Below are 24139 nucleotides of genomic sequence, written 5' to 3' on the forward strand. Positions count from 1 at the left end.
GATTTTCGCATCCGGCACATCCGCGTCATTTATCGCAGCCGCGCGAAGGTCCTTATCTCGAGTTTATCCTGGCTCCGCGGATTTGACGCTTCCTCACGTCGAGAAAGGTTCTGTTTGTGATGAAGCTTCTCACGTCTTTCTACATTCGTTAGGTAATTTAACTGGTGTCACGGTAGAACGCCCGACAAAACCGCAACCTTTCGCAATCGTCTCGAGGAAACCAGTCTCTTCAGTACGAAGGCGCTTCTTCCTCATGGAAACTGCCGCACATAGTAGACGAGCACTTGGAAGAGCTATCGATCGGGTGTTTACCTGCCATTGCCGCCTGGCTGCAGTTTCACGAGTTCGATTTACTCCTTGCGTTCACACCGTGAATCACGTTCTCGCCTACACGAGATTCTTGCCCTTGACAGGTCGCTTAATGAATTATTGATGATGTATTTGAATTCATTTGAATGCAATGGCATGAAATTGCCAAGAAATCTGCGGCTTCGCGACAAGGTGACGGCATCCCAATTGCCAAAATGAGACCAAACTTAAAAGTTCGATTCACGTGAGAAGGAAAGAGAGATATAGGGATGCGTTTATATGGACACACACACACACACACACACATACACACAGAGTAAAAGCACTAAATATGGATCAGGCACTAGTTCCGGATCACATTTTATATTTAAATAATTATAGTATTTTCCATTAAATAATACATATTACAAGATCCTTTAGCATTTGTCTTATCTCTTTCAAATGTCAATTGATTTTAATTTATTAGAAACAGTGCTACACATTTTATTGATGTCGTTAACTAATTAAATGTGCGAGGTTAACTAACGTATGTATCTTTAAAAATTCATTTAAAGCTTAATGTCATAAGAATTGCCTTATGGCTTTTATAATAGGTAGTAAATAACATTAGATTTCATGGAAAAAATCAATGTTAGTCGAGATTAAATGTGTCCGCGAATGTTTGTTTAACCACTATGTTATAACGATACTTTTCTTACGTAAATTTATTATAAAAATGTTTAAAAACTTATCAAATATTACATATGACCGTTTCGAAAAGACTTACTTGTTTTAAGTATCAAAATAGAATATAAAGTAGTATACATGTCTATGTGCAAAAAGTGTTACTATTCATAATTTAACTCTTTTTTATTGCTAAATGTTTATTTATTTTTATTGTAATTTTAATAATCATTGATTTTTAACTGTCACTAATTTGAAATAAACTTGAATGAATTAAAATTGCATCGTAATCCACAATTAGGCGCTAGAACTATATATGGATCATTAATTATAATTTCTTTATATACATATATCACGATATGCAGGCACAAATTATTTTTATTATTTTCATGGGATGTAATAACGCCATCAAAAAGGATAAAGCATTTGGTGAATTGATCCGCAATTAGTACATGGGATCTAATTGTGGATAATTGTTATTACTTTATTCAATTCAATTTAAAATATATAAAACGGTAATGAAATGAAATAAAATCATTCATAATGTAATCTTTATGATCAATCATAAATATTTTATTAATTATTTGATATTGTTCTGGATAAAAATATGAATTTTTTAAAAGAGATCTTAGTGATTTTACCTTATATATATGTATAACAATAAAAAATAATGATTAAATATGAATGTTTTTGTACACATTTCAGAACATAAATAAAGAAATAGGACTAAAACTGAGATTATTTGTTTGATTTTGAAACATAATTCTAATTGCGCGATGAATTCATTGCGTCGGACATTTTAATGCTTTTAAGTTTTTAATGTTTTAATTGACATCACCAAAAGTCCATAAAACTTCACATATCGATTTTTTTATATTAAACTATATATGTTTATATGATATCATTTTATGAGAGTAATAAAAAATCACAAATGCTATGAATAAATATTGACATTTCCATTTGTGACAGTATTTATTGATTTATTAGGATGTTTATATACTGAATTAAATGGGAAAAAGTGATTTATGAACTGTGTGAATATACTGCATCATTTATTTCCAACATTTTGTGTTTATTTTATTTAATCTGCGTTATATTTTAAGGTATTTTCAGATTAAATAAAACAGACATTTTTGAAAACTAGTATTCAAAAGTAGTTTTCAAAATTTTATGCATTTCATATTTAAATATAATATTTCTACTAAAATCCACATGTAATATTACATGATTATTGGGATTTTATTAAAATTCCTTACGTTACGTAATAGCAATAGATAGATTTGATTTTCGAATTCTGTGCGTCAACTTATATTAAATTATTTCACTAGATTCACACAGGCAATGATTCCAAGGTTTCAATTCACAGACTAATGTAATTTTATATATCGATTTTAGAAAACGCAATTTTTTTCTATTACTATATAGTAAGACACATTTCAATTGTTGAATGATATTTACATCCAATTTTTCTGCGAAAATGTAGCCGTGCACTAAACTTATAATTCAGTAGTGATTTTAATAGCATCGAGATTACATTAATATAGAAAATATTCTTTGGCAGTTCTGAGATACAATTGTGTTGCTTTCCGGTCGGATGGTCATTTCTACGAATATCACGTTGTGTATCAAAAAATACACAACGTAATATTTATGATGAAACATTTCACAGAAAAAGTGTTAATTGGATAGCTAACTAGATAATAGCGAGCGTATTTCGAAGTTGTTTCTTTTATAGTAATAAAGGCGTAATAAAGGCGTAATAAAGGCGAAAGAATTATTATTATCGTTTATAAAAGTTATTTATAAAAATATGTAATATGTGCAAAATATAAATCTCAGTTTCTAATATTAAAAATAACAGGAAAATAACAGGAGAGATACTATGACAGAATATCAAAAGTAATTATTATGTTCAGCAATATTGACGATGAAATAATCGATTCAGTTTTTCAGACCAAGTAGATCCTATCTATTATCGACTAAACCACCTAAGCGTGACCGCATTGACATTTCCAAGGACTTCCTAAAGGAGTGAACTAAAGGAGTAGGAGCGAGGATTAGATTAGGTCACGTGGAACGCACGACTGCCAAGCTAAAAATAAGAAAATAATTCTCACGATTACCGATCGGACAGATAAAGAGTTATATTCTAGAGCTAATTAGTTTGAAAAATGTCGAAATGATCATTGAAATGTAATATCTGTTCCGTGACGCTTAATTATTCTGTGACACGTGTCAATACATCGACGCGCAAAGTTTATCACGCCATAGAAATTTAATAATACGCGTCAGTGTTCAACAAAAACGCCAAGAAAAACGGATGCCCGGTTACCGCATACCACATACATCGGAGTGCTTGATAATTAAGATCGGAAAATTTTCTTGAAAATCTCTGTCGGAGATAAATGATGGAATAAATTTGCCAGTCACCTTCGAGACGATATTCGATCGATATCTCAATGAGATGTATTGCCTCATTTTGCCGATTTTATATACTCGGTATTCTAAATTAGATGACTATCGTTAACGACAACGGTATCCTAAAATGTTAATTTGCGCAGCTTCGCCGTGAGGCATCCGTCACCGAGCTTATAAAATTAAAATAACGCCATGTATCTGTTTCTTTCGCAAAGTACACGGTAAACGGTTCTTAGGCGTGTTGACGAACTGCGTTGCATTTTATTTGTAAAGGCTGCTATACGTTTCCTAGATTCGGCAAAAAAGGGAACCCCCGCTCGAAAGATCGCGCGCCTTCATTCCGATCGATCCGACCGACAGCTGACATTGACTTTAATCGTCAATATATACGCGAATGTGTCCGTACTTTATTGCACTGTTATTCCTGATTTTTTGCACGACGTCGTGATTTATAATGCAACAACGGATCAAAACATTCGACGAAATGTGTGACTTCGAATTTTTTAAGTACAGCTCGCGAAAAATTATAGAAGAAAGACTGATATTAATTTAATTATTTTATAAAGAAATTTAATGTTATTTAATTTAAGATTTATTTATTTAATTAAGAACAATTTATTTAATTTAATTGTTTCATAGAGATATAAATTATTTATTTCCAAAATCGGGTATTTTTAAATTTCTGTATCTCTTTTGATTGTTGTGACAATTAAATCCTTTCTGATACCACGAGCTATAAACTGCTATTTGTTTTAATTTTGTTTCTGAAGAAAGATCAGCTGTTCTCTCTATCTGCGTTGGACTAAGTTTGTTGTGGTTAATTAATATGCCATGTACTTTGTGAAATGTTATGAATGCCATCTCCGTGCAACAGAATCTTTTAATACTTTTGAGCGAAATTAATTGCATAATATTACCATCCTGCACAAAGACGTTCTCATATTGTTGCTATCTAAATCCGCTAATAAATTATAGTTTACTTGTCTGTTTATTAATTGCTTTTCTTGTGGTGGGTTAAGCCGAAATACCATTGTTGAATGAATTGATAATCACACTTTGTCGTTGTAAATTATGCACATAGATCAAGTCAAATAATCTCGATCAAATCTTTGATGCTATTTCGTTGCCTAATGATAATTAACGTTCTCCGAGTGCTTTTTATAACAGCTTTTAAAATGTGTTTTTGTATTTAATATGTGTAATCATAAGTATCACAAAGAAACTTTTAATGTATGGCATAGCAAGCAATGTTGCGTTTATATTTTGTAACTCTTCACGACAATTTATTATCGTTCCGCAGATTTTTATCATATACAGGGTGTCCCATTTTAATTTACTTAGACAAATATCTCAAAAAATATGGTAGATACAGACAACTTTTTGATGGAAATGAAACGAAAACATGTAATTGTTTATTTAAAAAATTATCTATTTTGCCTACATATTTTTTTTTAACAATTATGTATTTTCTTCACATCTATTTATTCATCTCATTATTCTGTTAAAAAAAAAGTATTAAGATACGATTATAAAAAAATTGATGATTTACGAGATATTTAATATTTCATGTCAATGTAATGCCAGAAAAAATATGAAATATCTCATGAACTATATATTGGTTTTGTGATATCTTTATCTAATATTTTTATATACAGAATAATTAGAGGATCAGATTACGTAAAAAAGATCATATAATTCCATTTTAAAAAGTGGAGGTGATCTTCATATATTTTTGACACCTCCACCTAGAAAAAAAACAACGTGACCAAAATATGTCTCTCTCAAAACCGTTCTATTTTCTGAAACGTTTTTCCATATCTTCCACGTTTTTCGAGATATCTGTTTGGATAAATTAAAATAAGACACCTTATATAATATATGTGCAATGATAATATAATGACACTGCCATTAAAAGTTACAAAATCGGGTATGTTTTGTATAACTGTTAACAACAATTAGTTATCATTATACAAGCTGTTTTAAACTTTTTGACATACCGTTTGTAGACAGATAGACCGGACTAAACTGACCTGAGTAGATTGCCGAATATGCGGGTAAAATCGATGATAAGATAGCTTTAAGATATCTTTCAGAGTTCTTCATAAAATATCTTAAAGATGTGTCTTAAAAAACTCTTAAAGTTATTTTGTGCATCGATTTTTAATCTTCTGCTCATTGGGTAACTAAAAAAGATCATAAAAGTTGCAAAATGGTAAAGAATTTCATGACTTAGTTTAATCAGTTCTACTTGCGATGTGTCAAAAAGTTTGGGACACTCTGTACTGATGTTATGCAATTTTTTTATCAGATATACTTATGCAATGACAATAACGATAATGACACTGTTGTTAAAAGTTACAGAATACAGGACAAGATAAGAATGAATGTTCTAAGTATAATAGATGACGCGTCGCGTTTAAATATAAATAGTTAAATATGATAGATTGACAGATAAGAAAATGAATTAACCCAAAGTCTTTATTATATGATCGACTATAGTTAACCTTGATCCGATTTTTTACCAGCGATATGTTAATATTTTTATGGAACCGTCGGGTGGCCTTACTGACAATTGCAAATTTCGCGCGTTGGGCATCTATTCAATACCTACATTGACATACAATCATTTAATTCAAAAAAGACTGTAACATCATTCATTTTTTGACATCTTCGCCTAGTTCATTTAATGAAGTCGAAAGCATGAAAAATTGTTTTTTTAATTCATATAAAAGATTTAATCGTTGGATATGACTTAATTATCGAATATATTGACAGATCAAAAAACCTCTTTTATCATGAAAAACAAATAAAGGCGCATTTTATACTGGTCAAATTTTTCCAAGCCATTGAGATCATTGAAGGCAAACAAAAAAATACGTTACAAAAATGAAAAAGCTTACTGATTTAATTTTATTTATATAGGTATATATATTATATATAATTTATTATACAGATTTCACTGTAAGCGAATATTTTTCGATAGTAGATATATTTTTCCATAAATCTAAGATTAATTTCTCTGGTATTTCAATAAAACAGACTTTCTTATGTTTTGTACAATCTCAAACATAATATAGATTACAAATTAAAATTTAATGTTTAATCCAGAGATTAGATCATGGTATTCTTATATATGTACATATTGAAGCTCTGAAACTGAATCTGATGTCCAAGTTGCTCCATCATATCACAATTATTTTTATCGATGGAAAATAGCACGATTTTCCATTATTTTTAGAGTCATTTATGACCTGGTTTTTAATATGCAAACTGAGGTAAAATCAAGAAAATAAGTTCGACAATAATATGGAAGCTTATGAAGTTAATATGCAAGCTGATAGGTTAAAAATACTGTAATATCGATCTATTTTTCGAGAATAAAAGAAATTACGTAATGAAGCAATTAGATTTGATTTCAGAGCGTCAAAATATGTAAGAACACTATGGTTTAATTTTCGGATAAAAAAATCTGTTCGTGTGTCCGTCTAATTAATGTCAATTTAAAAGAGCGCAACTATACGAGAGAAACGAACGAACGTCGATTCTTTTATTACGTTGCACCGGTTTATTGGTGCTTAATGATACATTTGAAATGCAGAATTCGAAACATCATTAGATCTCAAAGTTATTTGAGCACGCGCGCATCCTTCCTGCCCGCTGAAACTATTAAGAAGCATCATTACCGTCTCGGTGCACTTGAACCCGATAAGAAGCTGCCGCTTGAGGGATTGCGACTCGGAAATTTACAAGCTCGCGGAAGCCCGCGAGCGAATTTCTCGTCTTGCGGCCGTGTCTTTGTCTTCGAGAGGCAATTATCGCACGACATCCATATCTTAACGCATATCTCAACATGTATTACCTGCACACGCCCACCGTTTTAATGTATTCCAATTAAAAAGCGAGAGATAAAACTTTATTTCCAGCTTTCGCTATTTATAGCGATGACTAACTGTTGTACGTCCATGATTTATTATTGCTGTATTATACGCTAACGCACTTGTGATAATTGAATTGATAATCCATGGCTAATTCCATTGTTTGGCAAACATTCTGATGCAAGCTATCGACGAATGATTTTTAAGATTTTTTTGAAGAAGCTCGTTTAATAAAATAAAAGAAGTCTTGTACATAAATTTATCAAGACTTATATTTTTGTTTAAAATTGATATTTCATTGATATAAAACTAAAATTAAAAAAAAATGATTTCGATGAAATATTTAAAATTTTAGTTATAAACAAAGACCTAAAAATAATTTTGTTGAACCATTAAAATAATTATGTAGCAAATTCAAGCGTAATGAGTTACAAACAACTTTGCTATTTCAGCAACCAATTTGAGTGTCCTACTTAATATCTTGATAGTTCAATAAAATTATTTTTAAATTCATGTTATTTAGTTAAATTTTTAGATACTTTAGCAAAACCGTTCTTTCCTGATATTATATATAAACTTCGGCATAAATCGTTTTCTTATCCATCAATCTATTATTTATCCGTTACTTAGGCTGTAAGGTATCGTCTTAGAATATTCCTCCTTACCAAATTATATCATTTGACAAATAGTCTTGCTGCAAATCATCGACAAACGATTTTTGAGATCAAGGAAGTCTATCGAGATACTAGAAAAACAAGTCTTACGCTTATCAAGAAATATCTGCTGTTAAAACGTATTTTTTAGCGACATAAAATCAGTCACGTAAAAACTTCGACATAATTTATCTTCCTATCCGTCGAGCTATTTTGTTTCCTATTCATTTACCTAGACTATAATTTGTCGTCTTACAATAAATATTCATTCTTGCAAAATAGTGTGTGAGCTATCTTGTGGTAATAGATTTTTAATATTTACTCTTTCTACTCTGCTCCAGATTGTGATCACGTATGTCGCTCATCTCGTTCATATTTGACACGCTTCCGATATACTGTCATAATACTGTCGCAACTAATACTTTAAGTCATTTCGCGTATCGCCTTTATCGCGGCCTCGCGTAACAGCTTGTTAGATTCGTTGCGTTTTACGCAATTATTGCAATTCGCAAGGACGACACCGCGCAAGAGATCCATCGTGCAGCATTCTTGTGGCGATCATTCGAGCAGAGCGCTGGAATTAATATCGTCCGCGTCAATTCAATCATTTCGGGCAGACAATGCTAGCGGCGCCAAATTCATTTAATTTTTATTGTCATATGATACGGATCAATTTAAATATCATGTCATCATCGTCATTCAGTGTTGATTTGATCACTCTAATCGACCTATTTACTGTGATAAATATCACCACTAAAATTGGACGAATGTCATTGATAAGTATTTAAGCGATTATGAAATATTGCTAGTTTACATTGAAAGAATTTGTGAATATATGTTACTACACACTTAGAAAATTTGTATTAAATTAATTAATTAATTAATTAACATATTTCACGTGTCCCAAATATGTCCACTCAAATTTTTGCGTTAATTTTTTAAAAAAATAATACAAATATTATATATATAAAAAAAATAATAATAAAAATAAAGCAATGACACAGTTTGTAATTAATCATATTTTTTCATTAAAATTAACTTTTATAATAGGTATCTTAAATTAACATGTTTTGATAAATTTAACATTTATAATTAACACGTTTCATTTATCTGAGAATTTTTGTTTTAACAAACACTTAATTATAAATTGTATTATATTAACACTAAGAAATGTTGAATATGAATTTAATGTAAAATATTGAAATAATCATATTATGTTAAATTGACACTTGGATATTCTAACAATTTGACACAAAATTTTAACAAGGACTTGAGTGAACAATTTCTATCACAAATACAAAATATTTTTTACTGAGTATGTTGTTATAGCTTTATAGCTAAAAATGCGACTGAGATTGGAGATAAATTAAGTATTTCAAAATTCAAAATAACGCGAAATCTTTAAGACATTAATGTGTGTGGATGCTAGAAGTTACGTTATTAACAAGAGTTTAATTTAATTTGGAGGTGATGTCAAAATCTGCAACACAGTTACTGACGCTGTGTTTGTAAGACTCATTTAATTTATGTTAATTAAAAAGCATTAATTAATTTAAAGGAACCAAAATCACATAGCTCGTATAAAAGGAATGAATATTAATTAAATATATTTTAATAAGAACCATTTAAATTTAAAAATAGTGAAATTTCAAGAAAATCGAATGATATTTTGATATTATTCTTTATATTATTATTTATATAATGAAATCGTTTGATATTTTTGACAAAGAAATTTATAATTTAGTGAATCCAATAAACCTATCGTCAGCTCCAGAGAAAGTAAAAGACTTATAAATATTTATTATCGTTTTGGAGTATATCATTAAAGGCGTCGTCGGTTGACGTAATTCAGGGATCTACGCAACGATGAAACAAACCATGCGAGAAGTATCAGGAGATATGCGTGCGCAATGACATTTAGGAAAAAAGAAAAAACCAAGATCCCCGTGACGTCGCATGTCGTGCGAATATTCTCTACCATTCCACGAATTTTTCTTGCGTGTACAAGCAAGAAGAACTTGCGCGTTTTCCTCCGTTTCGCGAGACGACGATGCTCGGGCATTCCTTCTGCGAGACCATAGAGCCGCTCTTCCACCGTCGCTCGTTCGTCAACCGGTTTCATTCCGTCCGGCCTTACCTTTCGACGTCTTTCTTGGCATCTCCACCACGGCATTTCGCCCGAGCTGGCGTTCTATTCTGGTTAGCTTGGGTTTTCCCTGCGCAAGTGCCGCCGACCAAGGTCGTCATCTTGGCGTCTGGTGCGTTCTGAGCAAACGCACGACGCGTCGTCGCCGGAAGTTGAGACACCTCCGCGTGATCGATGATGTTATTTGTTAATGCATCGTATATGCAACTTCCTCATCTTCTGTAGGATGTTCGGCTCTCCTTGTGGGTATTAATTGAAACAATTCAAATCTGCAAATTTTTAAACCAAGTAATTCCCTCCTTTTGTCATATCGTGGTTAATTGTTTCATTCGCGAACAATGTTATTCATCTTATAATTCCGGTATTCGTCACAGAACTAGGAAGTCTTTATTACATTCATTAAAAAATGAGATTTTTTCTTGAGGAAAATCCCGAGTGTTTAAAATTAGTAAAACGGAAGCAGAAATTAACGAGTTAAGTATCAATTACAATTAGAGGAGCGTGCGTCACTAATCTCTGCATACGAGATAAAAAGGGGAAAAAAAGAAGAGAGAGGCATTCATTATAGAAGAAAGAGCCTAGCGCATTATGTTACCGTCGTATCATCGAGAGTTTACCAAAGATATGACAACGCATTGCGATGTGTTATTCATAGAATTTTACGTAATTCTCGGATTGTTATTTTTTAAAAATATGTCCATAGACAAATATTCGCGTTTGTTATTTTATTCGTCAATACCATGACCATCGCGCGTTTGTCTATACGATACAAATGTTTGAATGTCATCATTTGCAAATTGCTGCATTATGAATCTCTCTGAGAATACGTAGCATACGATAATGTAATGAATGATAATGTAATCGAATTAAGATCTATCGTTCGGATTTGTTTTATGAATGAGTTTCCTCATGATTCACGCGAATTCTTTTTAAATTCTTTTTTCCTTTTTGTCTTGTACTAAAAGATTAATGACGCACGTTTTTCTAATTGTAATTGATATTTATCTCGTTTATTTCCGTATTGTTATTTATTTCAAGATAACTTTAATCATTTAAGTATTCAAGAGATAATTTAAAAAAACTTCTCTGAGGTGGAAATATTTTTCTATTTATATTATTGATCTTAATTGAATGTTGTAATTAAACAAGTATTATAAATAGATATTAAATCACTCGATGCACGGATAATTTTTTTATGTGGTTATTTAAACGTTAAATATTGTATAATTCTTTGATTAAACGTGTTGTTCGGTTGATATTGATAAACAAATAAATGAAAGCAGTTGACATTAATTAACCCCCAACCTATGCTGTGTAATTTTCTAATATTTGTCGAAATCTCGAAACCTCAGTTAAATAAAAACATTTTTTAATTTTTTTCTGACCTTAAGATTGCGAGTAATTACATCCTCATTAAATCATCATTAATGTAATAACTTTATTATGTAACATTACTAATAACATACTAATCTACCCAGAAAGCACCTAATCTTGTTATCACCCTTAATTTAATACTCCGCTGAGTCTGTAAGATTTATTAAATATATGTTAATTGAAAGGCATTAATTAATTTTTCAAGGAATCAAAATAACTCGTATAAAAAAAGAATAAATACTAAATGTTTTAATAAGAAATAAAAGGAAAAAATATTATATATATGGAATATTTTATACATAATTATATATAATTGTACATAAAATATGTTTATTTTTAAATAATTATGTATAATTATATATAATTAGATATATATAATCAATTATATATAATTACATATAATTATGTATAAAACATTTTTTCCCGGGAATCCAAATTTGCATATGTAAATAAAGATAAAGAAAATTAACATAAAACAATTGAATTGCTTGACATTCTAATAAAGAGATTTATAATTAAGTATGTCCAATAATTTTACCATCAACTTCGGAAAATTAATAAAATTGGCGCTATTAGTAGGACTGATTGTTGAATTGTCTGCTTTAGATTTCTTCAGATTTAACATAATTATAGGAATTTTAATGAGAGAAGGAAGATATAAAATTGCAAAATTATTGTAATAAATAAAAGTTTAAGATTCTATTTGGTACTTTCTTCGAGATCGACATCTTTTTGCGGAGAAAGTGAAAAATCTTATAAAGCTACCAGATCTCAATGTAAGTGTCTCGAGGAAATACCCGGATTCGATAACACGTACATCACGAGAGATAACTATATGTGTATCGACTACCGGTTAGAAACCCTCTTCATCCTTCCATTGACTTTGAAGGAATACCCGGGACACAATTAGACATAGCGATACTGCTTTCAGTCTCACCCTTTGTGATGCCTATATAGTGAGGTTTTTCCTTGGTTTTACTTCTCATCTAATCTACTAGCCCTAAAATACATAAATCTCTCAACGTAGGTATTTTATCTAAAAATATATTATCTTAATGATTTTGGCGATCGGACATTTGATGGCGCTTGGATCTTTCTAAGCACCGAGGTCTACTTTTAAAATTCTTTGGAATGGAATCTCACTCTAAAAAGTGAAAATTAAGTCAGTCTTGAAAAAGAATAATTCATTCAATTTTCAATCTTAAAGCCGTGTTATTCATATTCCATTCTTATTTTAAGACCATCTTGAGTAATATCTTAAGATGCTAATACTGTTCTTATGATTGGCTTATAACATCTCAAGACAATTTTAATATAAGAACTGACTATGGGCTGGTCTCATCAATTCCGATTAACTTAATCAACCGATATTGTTACATTGGGACTGATCAATCACATTTGCTGTTCAGCAGAATTGACTAATTACGGTTGACACTTAGTCGACCGATTACATTAATCGAAGTTGGTGAGATCGGCCTCATGAATACCGGCCTAAAGTCGTAATCACACTACGGATTGCCGGTTGACGGTTCTACTTTAGCCAATCACGTTACAGCTAATTCGCTGCATCATGATTGACTAAAACGGAATCGATAACCGGCAACCTATAGTGTGATTACGATTTAAGAATGAGATTTTATTCTTCAGAGTGAGATTCACTTTAAAAGTTTTATGCCCATTTCCACCAACGTAAGTTAACTTTAATCTCGGCTCATCTTACTCTCCGTATTTTTCTAGTTCTAAGAATTAGAATGTAGATTAAAATTAATCTACATTGGTGGAAACGAACATTAGAGATATGTGATAATCTCGCCAAAGATCACATAGTTATTTTATCTGAAAGTATAAGTAGGTATAATCTTAATCTTTTAGGCAACTCAATAGCGCTTAGATTTTTTTCAGATAAGTGACGTATTCACATTTTTTTCCACATACATTCTTCACATTGGTGCACTTACTTGCGCGCGAACCTCGTGTAAATTAAAGGCAGGAGTGGGCAGTATTTAAAGTACATGTATTTAAGATACGTATTTAAATACATTTTTGTATTTTGTATTTCGTATTTGAATACTTTATTTGATAGTATTTTATATTTTGCATTTAAATACTTTTTTTTAGTATTTTGTATTTTAAATTTGTAAATACTAAATACATTCAAATTATGTAAAAATTTTTTTATGAAAGTTAAAATCGCACCATTGTTGATGGACTCAATCTAAAGTTCCATTTCACGCATAATGTGCATAATGCATCATTTATCCGTGTTTACATTTGGTGAACAATTTCTAGCGTATCTCAGTCAAGAGTTGACGTATTTGAAATACAATATGTATTTAAAATACGTATTTAAATACTAATAATTGTATGCACAATAGTAATGCGACATTTTTTAATTTTGATTCGTACTTCAGTTTTTCTTTTTGACTCATCAATTCATTTATTAATTTATATTTGTAGCTTTTCTGTCATTAATCAATTTTTGTATTTATTTATTTGCAATTTTTACAAGGGTGGATTATAAATTACTATATAATTTTAAGCATATTAATTCGACGCGTTTAAATTTTGACTGCGTACTTTAAATCTTCGTTTTGACGCTTTAACTTTTGTATTAAAAATATGTTTTAAACTATATATAACAACAATTTTCTGTTTTTATATTTATTATATCTATGACATGACATTATATATGTTAAATATGTTACATACGTCACATAGGTTAAAATCAGCAACTTGATACGAATGTACTGTCTTTATATTTTATATTTATATTATGACTTATTGTTTTCTGTAAATCCAACCTTTGCCAATTTTAACGTCTCATTAAACATACTCGTCACTCCAGATAGATTGGACAGAGTTCTAACAAATTTACATTAAAAATGTATTATAAAAAATGTTTAATTGTGAATATTAATATATTATCCAAGGTTTCATAATGAGATTTGGCGATCGTGTGAGTGAGTTACTCGTTGCTTTATTGGTTGAATTTCAATATCTTATGTACATGAATTTAAAACAGATAACACTATAGTTTTTGCAACCTGCGAGTGACTCTACATCGAACGTTCGCGAAATCTATGGTTTAAGAAGATTGCTGATAAAGATTCAAAAAAAAATCGAAACGTTCAAGATTTCAAGATTTCAAATAAAGATGACATCAACACATCGTATGGATTAACAAAATCATTTGTGAAAGATTTATTGCGCACCTCCGTTCGCGCTAACTCTCATTAACCCAGATTTAGGTTGTTTTGGCATTTAAATAAATTTTTATTTTATTGAGAGTATTTTGTATTTCGTATTTGAATACTTTTTTGAGAATATTTTGTATTTTGTATCGAAATACAATTCTTTGAGTATTTTGCCCACCCCTGATTAAAGGTCGCGACTTACGCGGAGGAAAGCGATGACGTTTGCGGAAAGAGTGCGTGCGCGATCGGTATTATCGGGGAAAATCGCCGCTGCGTGCGTGTGAGAAGGCAATACAAAAAATTGTGAAATTTCCATTCCTCGTGTGTACTCCGCTGACGTCACGGACAGCGATCCGTTGCGACACCATGCGTCGACAACAGGTCGCGTTTATCCTTTCCGCCCGGCGCGGGCGTCTGCGTCTACCGGTCGCTGGCCGGTCCCATCAAGGTGGGGAAGCGCGCGTGGTTTTCTGTATCCGTAGTGGAAGGCTATAAAGCCCCACCAATCGGTTGCGCCGCCGACAGTACGCGCGCTTCTCGAAACGATGATGTAGTGCGTGAAAATCGACCGACGCCGAATTATCGGGAAAATCGTCATTTCTTCAACGGTGACTTTTTCGCGCGGATCACAATCGATCCCGCGAGACGAGCCCTACCGAAGTACTTACGTATCTCGTGCTCGAAATATATTTCTTTCGTTTCTTTACTTCGTAAATCAGCGTCCATAAAGTGAATCTCTGTCTTGTGGATTATTAATTTATCTTTACACAAAGGTGTATCAACTTATTGTGATTCTTTACATTGCTCACTACGCGAAAAGCCCCAACAGGTAAGAATTGTTCGTCTCCCTTTTAAATAATGTCAATCGCCAGATGTCTTTTCTCTTTTTCTTCTTTATATGATGAAATAATTTTGAGATAAATGTCAGAAAATTTTCTTTTACAAGAAAGGCTTTTCTGTCAATTTTTTCTATATAGCAGGTATCAATAGAATTAAATACAATAAAGCTTGAAGATATAATGAAAAATTTCACAAATCTGATATTTTTATAGATGTTAAGTATTGATATGTCGTGTTTATTTTCTAAATGTGTTACTTTCTGATTTTTATATCATGTTATTTATTACATATTCTTTTAATCATGCGAAGTGTCAGTCATTCATATTTACATTGCCATACAAAATTTCCTATTTCCGTGATAAGAAAATATGTTACGGTTGATAGATCACCCGAAACGGGGCAAGTATTGATTCAACGAACAAAGCAGGTAAAAAGAATATTAATGAAATTATAAGCTGAATTATATAACGAAGCAAGATATTACAAATTGATCAACGCGACAAAGCGATAATTATAATAGATTCGAATAAATTAGTGGAAGAAATGGATTATTGATCTTCCGTCTGCAATCATATTTTTATTCTTTCTGTCCAACTAAAATTCTTTTACTGTTCTAGGTTTTCAAAAAATGTGAAAAAATTTAGGATTACTTTTCAACATCTCTATTACATTACAAAATAATTTTTTGATGAGATATTTTAAGAGAGGTGACTCCGCCCTCCTTCATTTCGGAGAATTGTTTGAAAAGTGAAATTTCGCTTGTGTTAAAAATAGGACTCATATCGCAGTCCGAGGGTTAATACATTCATTAACGAGACTGCATTATTTTTATGATATTTCGACATTTTCTTTTTTCTCGTTCGATTATTCTTTACTTAATGCAAATTGTAATTTCCATTAAAAGCGATCTCCGTAAATCCCCGTAAATATACATGTCACGCTTTATGAATATCTGATCGCACTATTAGTGCTGATGATTTACTGGCCAGTTTCTCGTATCTCGTCGAGGACGAAATGTAATTGGACAATGTAATTGCTTCTGTACTGAATTAATGTGGCATTCAAATCTTTCATACAACAAATCGTTTCGATATCTTGTAAATTTTCAACATCGTTTTTATATCTTATTTGACACGAGCGATGAGTGTATAATGCGTTGCGGAATTATTTATATTTGTAAGTTTACGTAAAGCCGCATATTTTTCAAAATACTTTTGAAGAAAACATTAGGCAGAATTGTCAACGAGGAACGTCTCAAATCGTGCTTATTGTTTTTAAACACATCAATCCCGACTCTCAAAATAAATAAGAAGCGAATAAGGAATAAAGTGTAGACCGAATTTATAATTTTTACAAGGATAAACGACGTAGAGAATAAAAATTACAAATGTGAATAAGAATCCAAAAGCGAGTACTAGAAAAAATATTCCTTAATAATTATCTATTTTGGGTTATTCGTATCCTGTATATTTTTTTCTTTAAAAACTAAGCTCATTTTAAGTAATTAATTATAACATTTATATATTGTACAATTTTTTAATAACGTACACCATCTTATAAATACTTTAAAAGATGTTAAACTATGTAAGAATTAAATAACCAATATAATAATACAAAAAAGAGCTAAAGAAGAGCAAAGAGAAGGGTGTTGTAAAAAAGTTAAATAAAATTTAATATGTCTAATATATTACAATTAGCGAAACTAATTTTACATAGTTTTCTTCAGTCGCATATGAATTACAATAATTCAACTTTAATTAAACTTAACAAGTCATGATTTAAGAGTTTTAAAATTAAAATGTCAAAAGGTAAAAATGAAAGAAATCTCAAAAATAATCGTAAAAGAATTAATCAGAAGGAAACTCTAAAGAACCCTACACAAATCTTATGGGTTTGGTCAAATTGTTTCAAATTTTAATATTTTAAACGGCTTATGTCAAGCTGATTAAAAGTCCTTACGGACACAAACCTCCAAATGCTTTAGTTTTTACTCCAGAACCAGGAAAAAACTGTCGGACATAATGTCACGAAAAAAATATCATATTTTTCAATATAAAAAAAAATATTATTACTGTATAAAATACTCCTGGAAAAAAACTTCATCTTATTTTCTAATTCCAAGATGCATATCAAGATTTCCAAAGAGGCAAGGAGACTCATGAAAATCAAGCACTGTGTTTGTGAAAAGCAAGCAATGCAAATCAAGCATCTCAAAGGAATGAGATATCCGTCATGTTCACGTTCCGAGTAATTCTGAAAATGGGCACAAAACTAAAATGATAAACATACCATAAGTACATATATAATTATATTATATTATTTGTGTTAGATTGCCTGTATATATATATTTCATGTATTCGTAATATTAAAATTTACTCTGATATTCAGGTACGGCTTCAAATCAGCTGCTTAGCTGTCGCCTCGCCTATTATTGTGTAGCTGATATCGAATATTACTGTATTTCTATCTTTATTTGTATTTAATATTAACAGTTGCAATCAATAAAGTTATTATTATTATTATTATAAGTATAGTAAAAAAAATTTTCTTTTTGTGCTTGTTCATATAAAATAGGAATACTTTTCGAAGGTCTTATAGCAAAAACTAAGACATTTGGAGGTTTGTGCCCGTGAAGAATTTTAATAGCTTGATATGAGCTACAAAATATTAAAATTTAAAGTAATTTGACCGAAATCCATTTTCCATAAGATTTATATGGGGTTCTTTGCAGATAATTCACCGCCGCGCTCTTACTTGCCGAAGACTCTTCTTTACTTCATTTAATAATTTTTATATAATTAAAGTAATGAAAATTAACCTGGCACACAAATAATCCATGTGTAGTTGTGTACTAAGGATTAATGTTACGTCGTCTAATGTTTTGTTTATATCAACGTATAACTTTTTAGCTGATTTTTAGCTAGCTTTTACTTTTTGTACAGTTAATGTTATCCTCTTTTTTCCTCCAGCGTGGAGAAAAAAAAGGAAAGATAAACCGTGCAAGAAGTTCAGCTGAAAAGAACAGACCTATTATTTCATATGACCTTGCGTACAGTCGGAGCCTAAAAGGTTGCAACACTTTTTTTTGGGTTTCGGAATGCAGCTTATTAATCAAGCGATTGGTTTTTATTTTTGAGTCCATAAGTAAGAACCAATCGCTTGGGGAGCAAGCTGCATTCCGAAATCCATCGAAAAGAAAGTGTTTCAACCTTTTAGACCTTAACTGTACATTTGATTTTCGTCACACTAGGGGTGCGATCCACTTCACGCTGCAATTGCTTCGAAGCATTCTTTGATTCGTCAATTCATAAAATTCTTTCTTCTGATTGGTCAACGAAGTGTTTGCAGCGTTAAGTGGATCACACTCTAGATCCATCACACTACTAACAGTTCGTCGAACTGCCATGTCTGTTTCGACAGTTAGAAAATCCTCTCTTTCGAGATAATTTACAACTTCAACGTCCCCATTTGTCATTCAGTATTTAACGTAAAAATATTATAATTATTTTAATATATTATAAGTATTTAACATAAAAATGTTATAATTAATGACAAAGACCAGGGCTCCTATTCTTGAAAAGAAACGTATACGAAAAACTAAGCAATTACTGTTTACAATTAATATAACGTATACTGTAGCATTTCTCTAATTTTTTGTATACGTTTCTTTTAAAAAATCGGGCTCCAATTACATGTGCGTTGCAGCATTCGCTATGTCGTAATAACGGTCTTTTGTTTATTCCTTTATTAGTATCCTTTTTCGTGCGCTCGTCGTCACATACAAACGCAAATCCGCTCGGCTCATTAGCGGCATAATGATACCGAGGTATCTCATCTCGTTATCGCATTATGCATTTCATTCTTTGTTCCCGCTCTGTTTCGCGTTCTAGCAAACGGGACCTCACGTCCACGTGAATACTCGTGAACCTGCGATACTCGGCGACCTTTCTTTTCGTCGTAAGTTGCAATAAACTCTAAGGGTATCTTATTGTCGCTCTTTCCAGATACTACGACGATGACGGTCATGGTCGAGACCACGAAAGTCGAGGAGGGCAACGGTCCCGCGAAGATCGAGACCTTCGACGATATCCTACCGTACGTCGGCGAGGCGAGCAGATACCAGTGGTTCCTGTTTATCCTACTCCTACCGTTCACCTTCGTTTACGCCTTTTTATACTTCGCGCAATTCTTCCTCACTCTCGTGCCTGCTGAGCATTGGTGCACGATACCGGAGTTGAATCATTATAATCTCACGGATCTCGAGAAGTAAGTTTAACAAAGAGATGCAATCCTTTCGATACTCTCGATACTTTATGCATTTATACACACATTCAAAAATCAAAGTAACAGATAAACCTAAAGAAATGTTGCACCTTCCGTTAGCAACGTGGGTCTTTGAGTTTCAGTGTAGATTTTTATGTTGTGCCAGACTATAAAAATCTGAAAACAATTCTTGTGGAAAAAAAAAGCTTTGACAACGAGTTTTTACTATCATAGAAATTAGATTGTATTTTATTTATTCGTTACAGATTTAAATTTATTTATTAGAATTTATAATCAAAACATCAACTTTGTCAAAGTACAAATTAACTGACGGTTAAATAATCGTGAATGAATAAAAATGGAATATTCAGATGTTTACATAATTAACACTTGCGCGGACCTTTGAGATATATGTATACCTTTGTACAAACGGGATTGAATGGCAAAAGATTTCCCAAATTAACAATGCACGAGACAGTTTTGCAATAATGAGGAATGAAAAGTGGAAAGTTGTGAAATTCTCTTCATCTTTATTTCATAACGACAGTTCAAGTCCGGTCGGTTCGAACTGACCAAGACCTTGGGCCACGGCTTGGCTTATATATAGATCCACCCTTGCGTGTTGTATTTTTTGTATACAGTTTGCATATAGTGTGTCTCAAATTTCTTACCCTGTTTTGTTTTTTTTACAGAAACGATACCGAGAATGTTGCGATTATTAACGATTAAAAATTCGAAATTTTTCATAAACTTTTTTAAAGAAAAGTATTGTCTGAAAGTATTTTTTTGTTTTAGGAAAGTATTCTGAAAATATTTTGAAGCCCTATTGCAATTAAATTATTTAAAATTCTAATGCAGCAGTTGTATAAATCAGCAAAATATTACAGAAAATCTTATTATTCGCACACACACACAATAAAAAGTTTGTAAATTTTATTTAAGGTTTCTCCATTTTAATTTTTATATATACTGTTATGAATACAAATTTTAAATCGCATTAATAAATATATTTAAATTAAATTTAAATTGAATTTTAAAAACATTATCTATTCATAAAGTTTTAGTTCGTAATTGCGCCACTTAAGAAATAAATGATAAAACAACGACACACACACAAAGAGATAGATCTCTTTATTTGCATTAAATACGACTTAATTTACATCCTAATAATTCCGTCCTTGTTCCATGCGAAAAAACGTTTTTCTGGAATAAGAAATATGATTATGCCTAATTATATTATACTTCTTGTAAGCTTTCCTCCATAAACGTGTTACACAAATGGAATATTTGCATAATTGCATCTCTTTTTTTTCTTCTTTTTCCACGCCAACAAAAATTACAAACAGACGTGAGTGAGTCAAAATCATTTGTTCGACAAACGAATAATTTCCAAACTCTGATAAACACGTTTTTCGTTGAAACGTAATTTTTCTGTACTTCTAAATATTTCGGAATAATCTAATCATTCAATATTTTTAGTATGTCATATGGAGATATACATACTGAACCAGACTGCATGACTGTCACGTAGGAAAATCCGTCGTTGCGATTGTACGTGATTCAAATCACTTGATCAGTAGTTTCTCCATATTCGAAGTTACAGAAAACCTGTTTGGTTGTCGACCTCGAAGGGATTCCTCGGGAATTTCACAAGAGAAACAGAGAGGGAGAAAGAAAGAAGGAGATAGAAGAATCTTCTTTCCTTTGGAAAGCTGCCTGGGAACGTAGATACTTTTCATCCCCTTCCTTTCTTCCTTCCTTCCTTCAAAACCGCAGAGTTCTTTGGGAAACGCAAAATGTTATTAAAACTAACCGCTATATGACTTAAAATGATGACCGCCAGTGAAAATAAAAGGAGATAAGTCTGATAGATCTAACACTCCGGAGAATAGTAGAAATTTGTGCGTGCCTCTTAGAAATAAAATTGTCATTTTATATCTTCCGTGAGATTTATGGAACATGTAGAACGCGTAGTCGCATTTCTCGGGCAAAAATGGCACGTCCCTAAAGGCAATATCAAAGAACCTATCTGCCGTCGCGTTAGCATATAAACTCACACACGTAACGCTGGTCGTAGATTATAATAAGTTTGCCATTTATTTGACCCACGTCGGTTTTTATTTGTCGCGGGCATTTATCACATGCGCTATCAGAAATTAGATGGCATTATCGTCTACAATATGCGGAGTAAGCTTGATGTAAGAAATAAGAATAAAGTTGGTATTCATAGTAGGTTCCTATTTTAAGACCGTCTTAAGTAATGTTAAATTTTAACCCTCGAACCACACACTGGGTCTTTCGTGTCCATGCATTAAAAATAATCATTTTTGTGTTTTAGTAAAATCAAAAACTGCTTTTTTCTTCAAAAATCAAAGTTACAATTTTTATATTAAAACTGAATTATTTTCTTTTTCTGGTGCAGAAAGTAATTTCGACAATTTTTCTAAACATTTTTTTCCAATATTTGCATAGCAGGATAATTTAGTAGAGACCTTAAAGAATATGTGTGAATTTTTACAGAATTTTTCGAGCACTTTAAGAGCCTTAAAATCGAGTCGGACACGAATGATCCATGTGTGTCGTCCAAAGATATCGAAAATAAGTGTGTGGTTCAAAGGTTAATACTCGAAATTTAAAATGCTTCTTACGGTCGAAGTTGGATCTTTATTGCTTTAAATTTTAAAACGTGGCCCTCTGATTAGTCGTGATACCACAAGACTGAACTTAAGAATTCAAAGGTTAATACTAGAAATTTAAAATGTTTCTTACGGTCGAAGTTGGATCTTCATTGCTTTAAATTTTAAAACGTGGCCCTCTGATTAGTCGTGATACCACAAGACTGAACTTAAGACGGTCTTAAATATAAAAACTGACTATGAATATATCGGTCTAAGAAATTGACTAATCATAGGGCCGGTCTCACCAACTCCGATTAACGATCGATTGTTACATTGGAACTGACCAATTACATTTGCTGTTCAGCAGAATCGACCACGGTTGACGCTTAATCGACCGATTAAGTTAATCGGAGTTGGTGAGACCGGTCCATAGTTGATCATTCTTTTCACATTCAACTGTGATCGGTCAATTTCTTACTCTTACTTCTTAAGCCTATTCTACAATTGCGTAAGCGTAGTTGTTGCAAGAATTGACCAATCACAGTAAAATATTCTCCTCATATTCGACTGTGATTGGTCAATTCTTACAACTATAACTACTTACAACTACGCTTACGCAATTGTAGAATGGGCTTTAAACCAATCTTACTTCGTATATTATAGACGATGCACGTTAGAGACGCATCGTATACAGATTTATTGTTTTCCTAATGATTTTGTTTACGTCTGGATTGCGACAGGATCGCGATAGGGATACCCCCAGCTACCAACGAGGAATTGAAGCTGGAGAGCGCCACGTCGTTTTCAAGATGCTACATGTACGACGTAAATTACACCGAGCTGCTCGAGCAAGGTGTCAGACAAGCCAATCCGTCGTGGCCGATAGTCCGATGCAAGCAAGGATGGACCTTCAATCACACGATGATACCGTATGCCTCGATCGCCACTGAGGTATCTAAAACACGGCATTATCACTCGCCATAAATCACTGTCGCCGTGGCTAATTGATTAATAAATTTATCGACTGACGCGTTCAGTAAGACGTCAATTGGTTTAGCACTCCGTATTTTTTATCCTTTATATTTTCTTGCGCGCAGCTTTATTGTAATCTTTTTATACGAAGCGAAAAAGAAACCGGTATCGAAAATATCGTTCACATACCGGTATTTTTTGGTGTTGCGTAACATCCGAGATAAAAATCGATTACCATACCGATGACGTCGGCTAACAATTTATTAGTACTTTCCATCAATATAAAGTATCAATATAAAGTATATCTTTGCTTGTACAACGTTAATTGACGCTATTTGCTATCCAATGCAATTCGATCTTCTTAGTATTACAATTTTATAAGGCTAGAGATGCACTTGATACAAATTATTTATACAATAGAAGTTCCTTCTCGGTATTCAATCGCGACATATATCCCTTTAACAGAAATTTAATATTGGAGGGCAACGATTAATTACTTACTTTGAATATTAAAAACATTGTTGTTCAGTACTTTTTAAAATTCTTAGTACGTACACGGACAGAAATCTATTACGATTTTGACACGGACAGTCGATACTATTATCGCGTGGCCTATTTCAATGCGTTAATAGCACCATCGTTCAATCTGTTTATGCATAAAGTCGTGCAATCATGGCACGAGAATCGCTATGAAAAAAAAGAACGTGATGCGTGCTATGGTCGTACCAGCTTTTTACGATAGCCGCACGAGCGCAGTACGCATAAAGTACTCCACTTCGCCGTGCGATTTTGGCATGGCTTATCGGTTTGACCG

At 32.0% G+C, this 24139-nt stretch overlaps 1 protein-coding gene across 2 annotated transcripts in view; it reads left to right on the forward strand.

Moving 5' to 3' along the window:
• Positions 1–24139, forward strand: part of LOC108763646 (carcinine transporter) — a 48985-nt gene that overhangs the window by 19402 nt on the left and 5444 nt on the right. For both annotated transcript variants that reach the window (XM_018511456.1, XM_018511457.1), the window contains exons 2-3: positions 19477–19738; positions 23094–23304. In XM_018511456.1, coding sequence (XP_018366958.1) covers positions 19477–19738; positions 23094–23304 — 473 coding nt within the window. The remainder of the gene's footprint in view (positions 1–19476; positions 19739–23093; positions 23305–24139) is intronic.

This window comes from Trachymyrmex cornetzi, unplaced genomic scaffold, assembly GCF_001594075.2.
Source record: "Trachymyrmex cornetzi isolate Tcor2-1 unplaced genomic scaffold, Tcor1.1 scaffold372, whole genome shotgun sequence".
Classification (NCBI taxonomy): domain Eukaryota; kingdom Metazoa; phylum Arthropoda; class Insecta; order Hymenoptera; family Formicidae; genus Trachymyrmex; species Trachymyrmex cornetzi.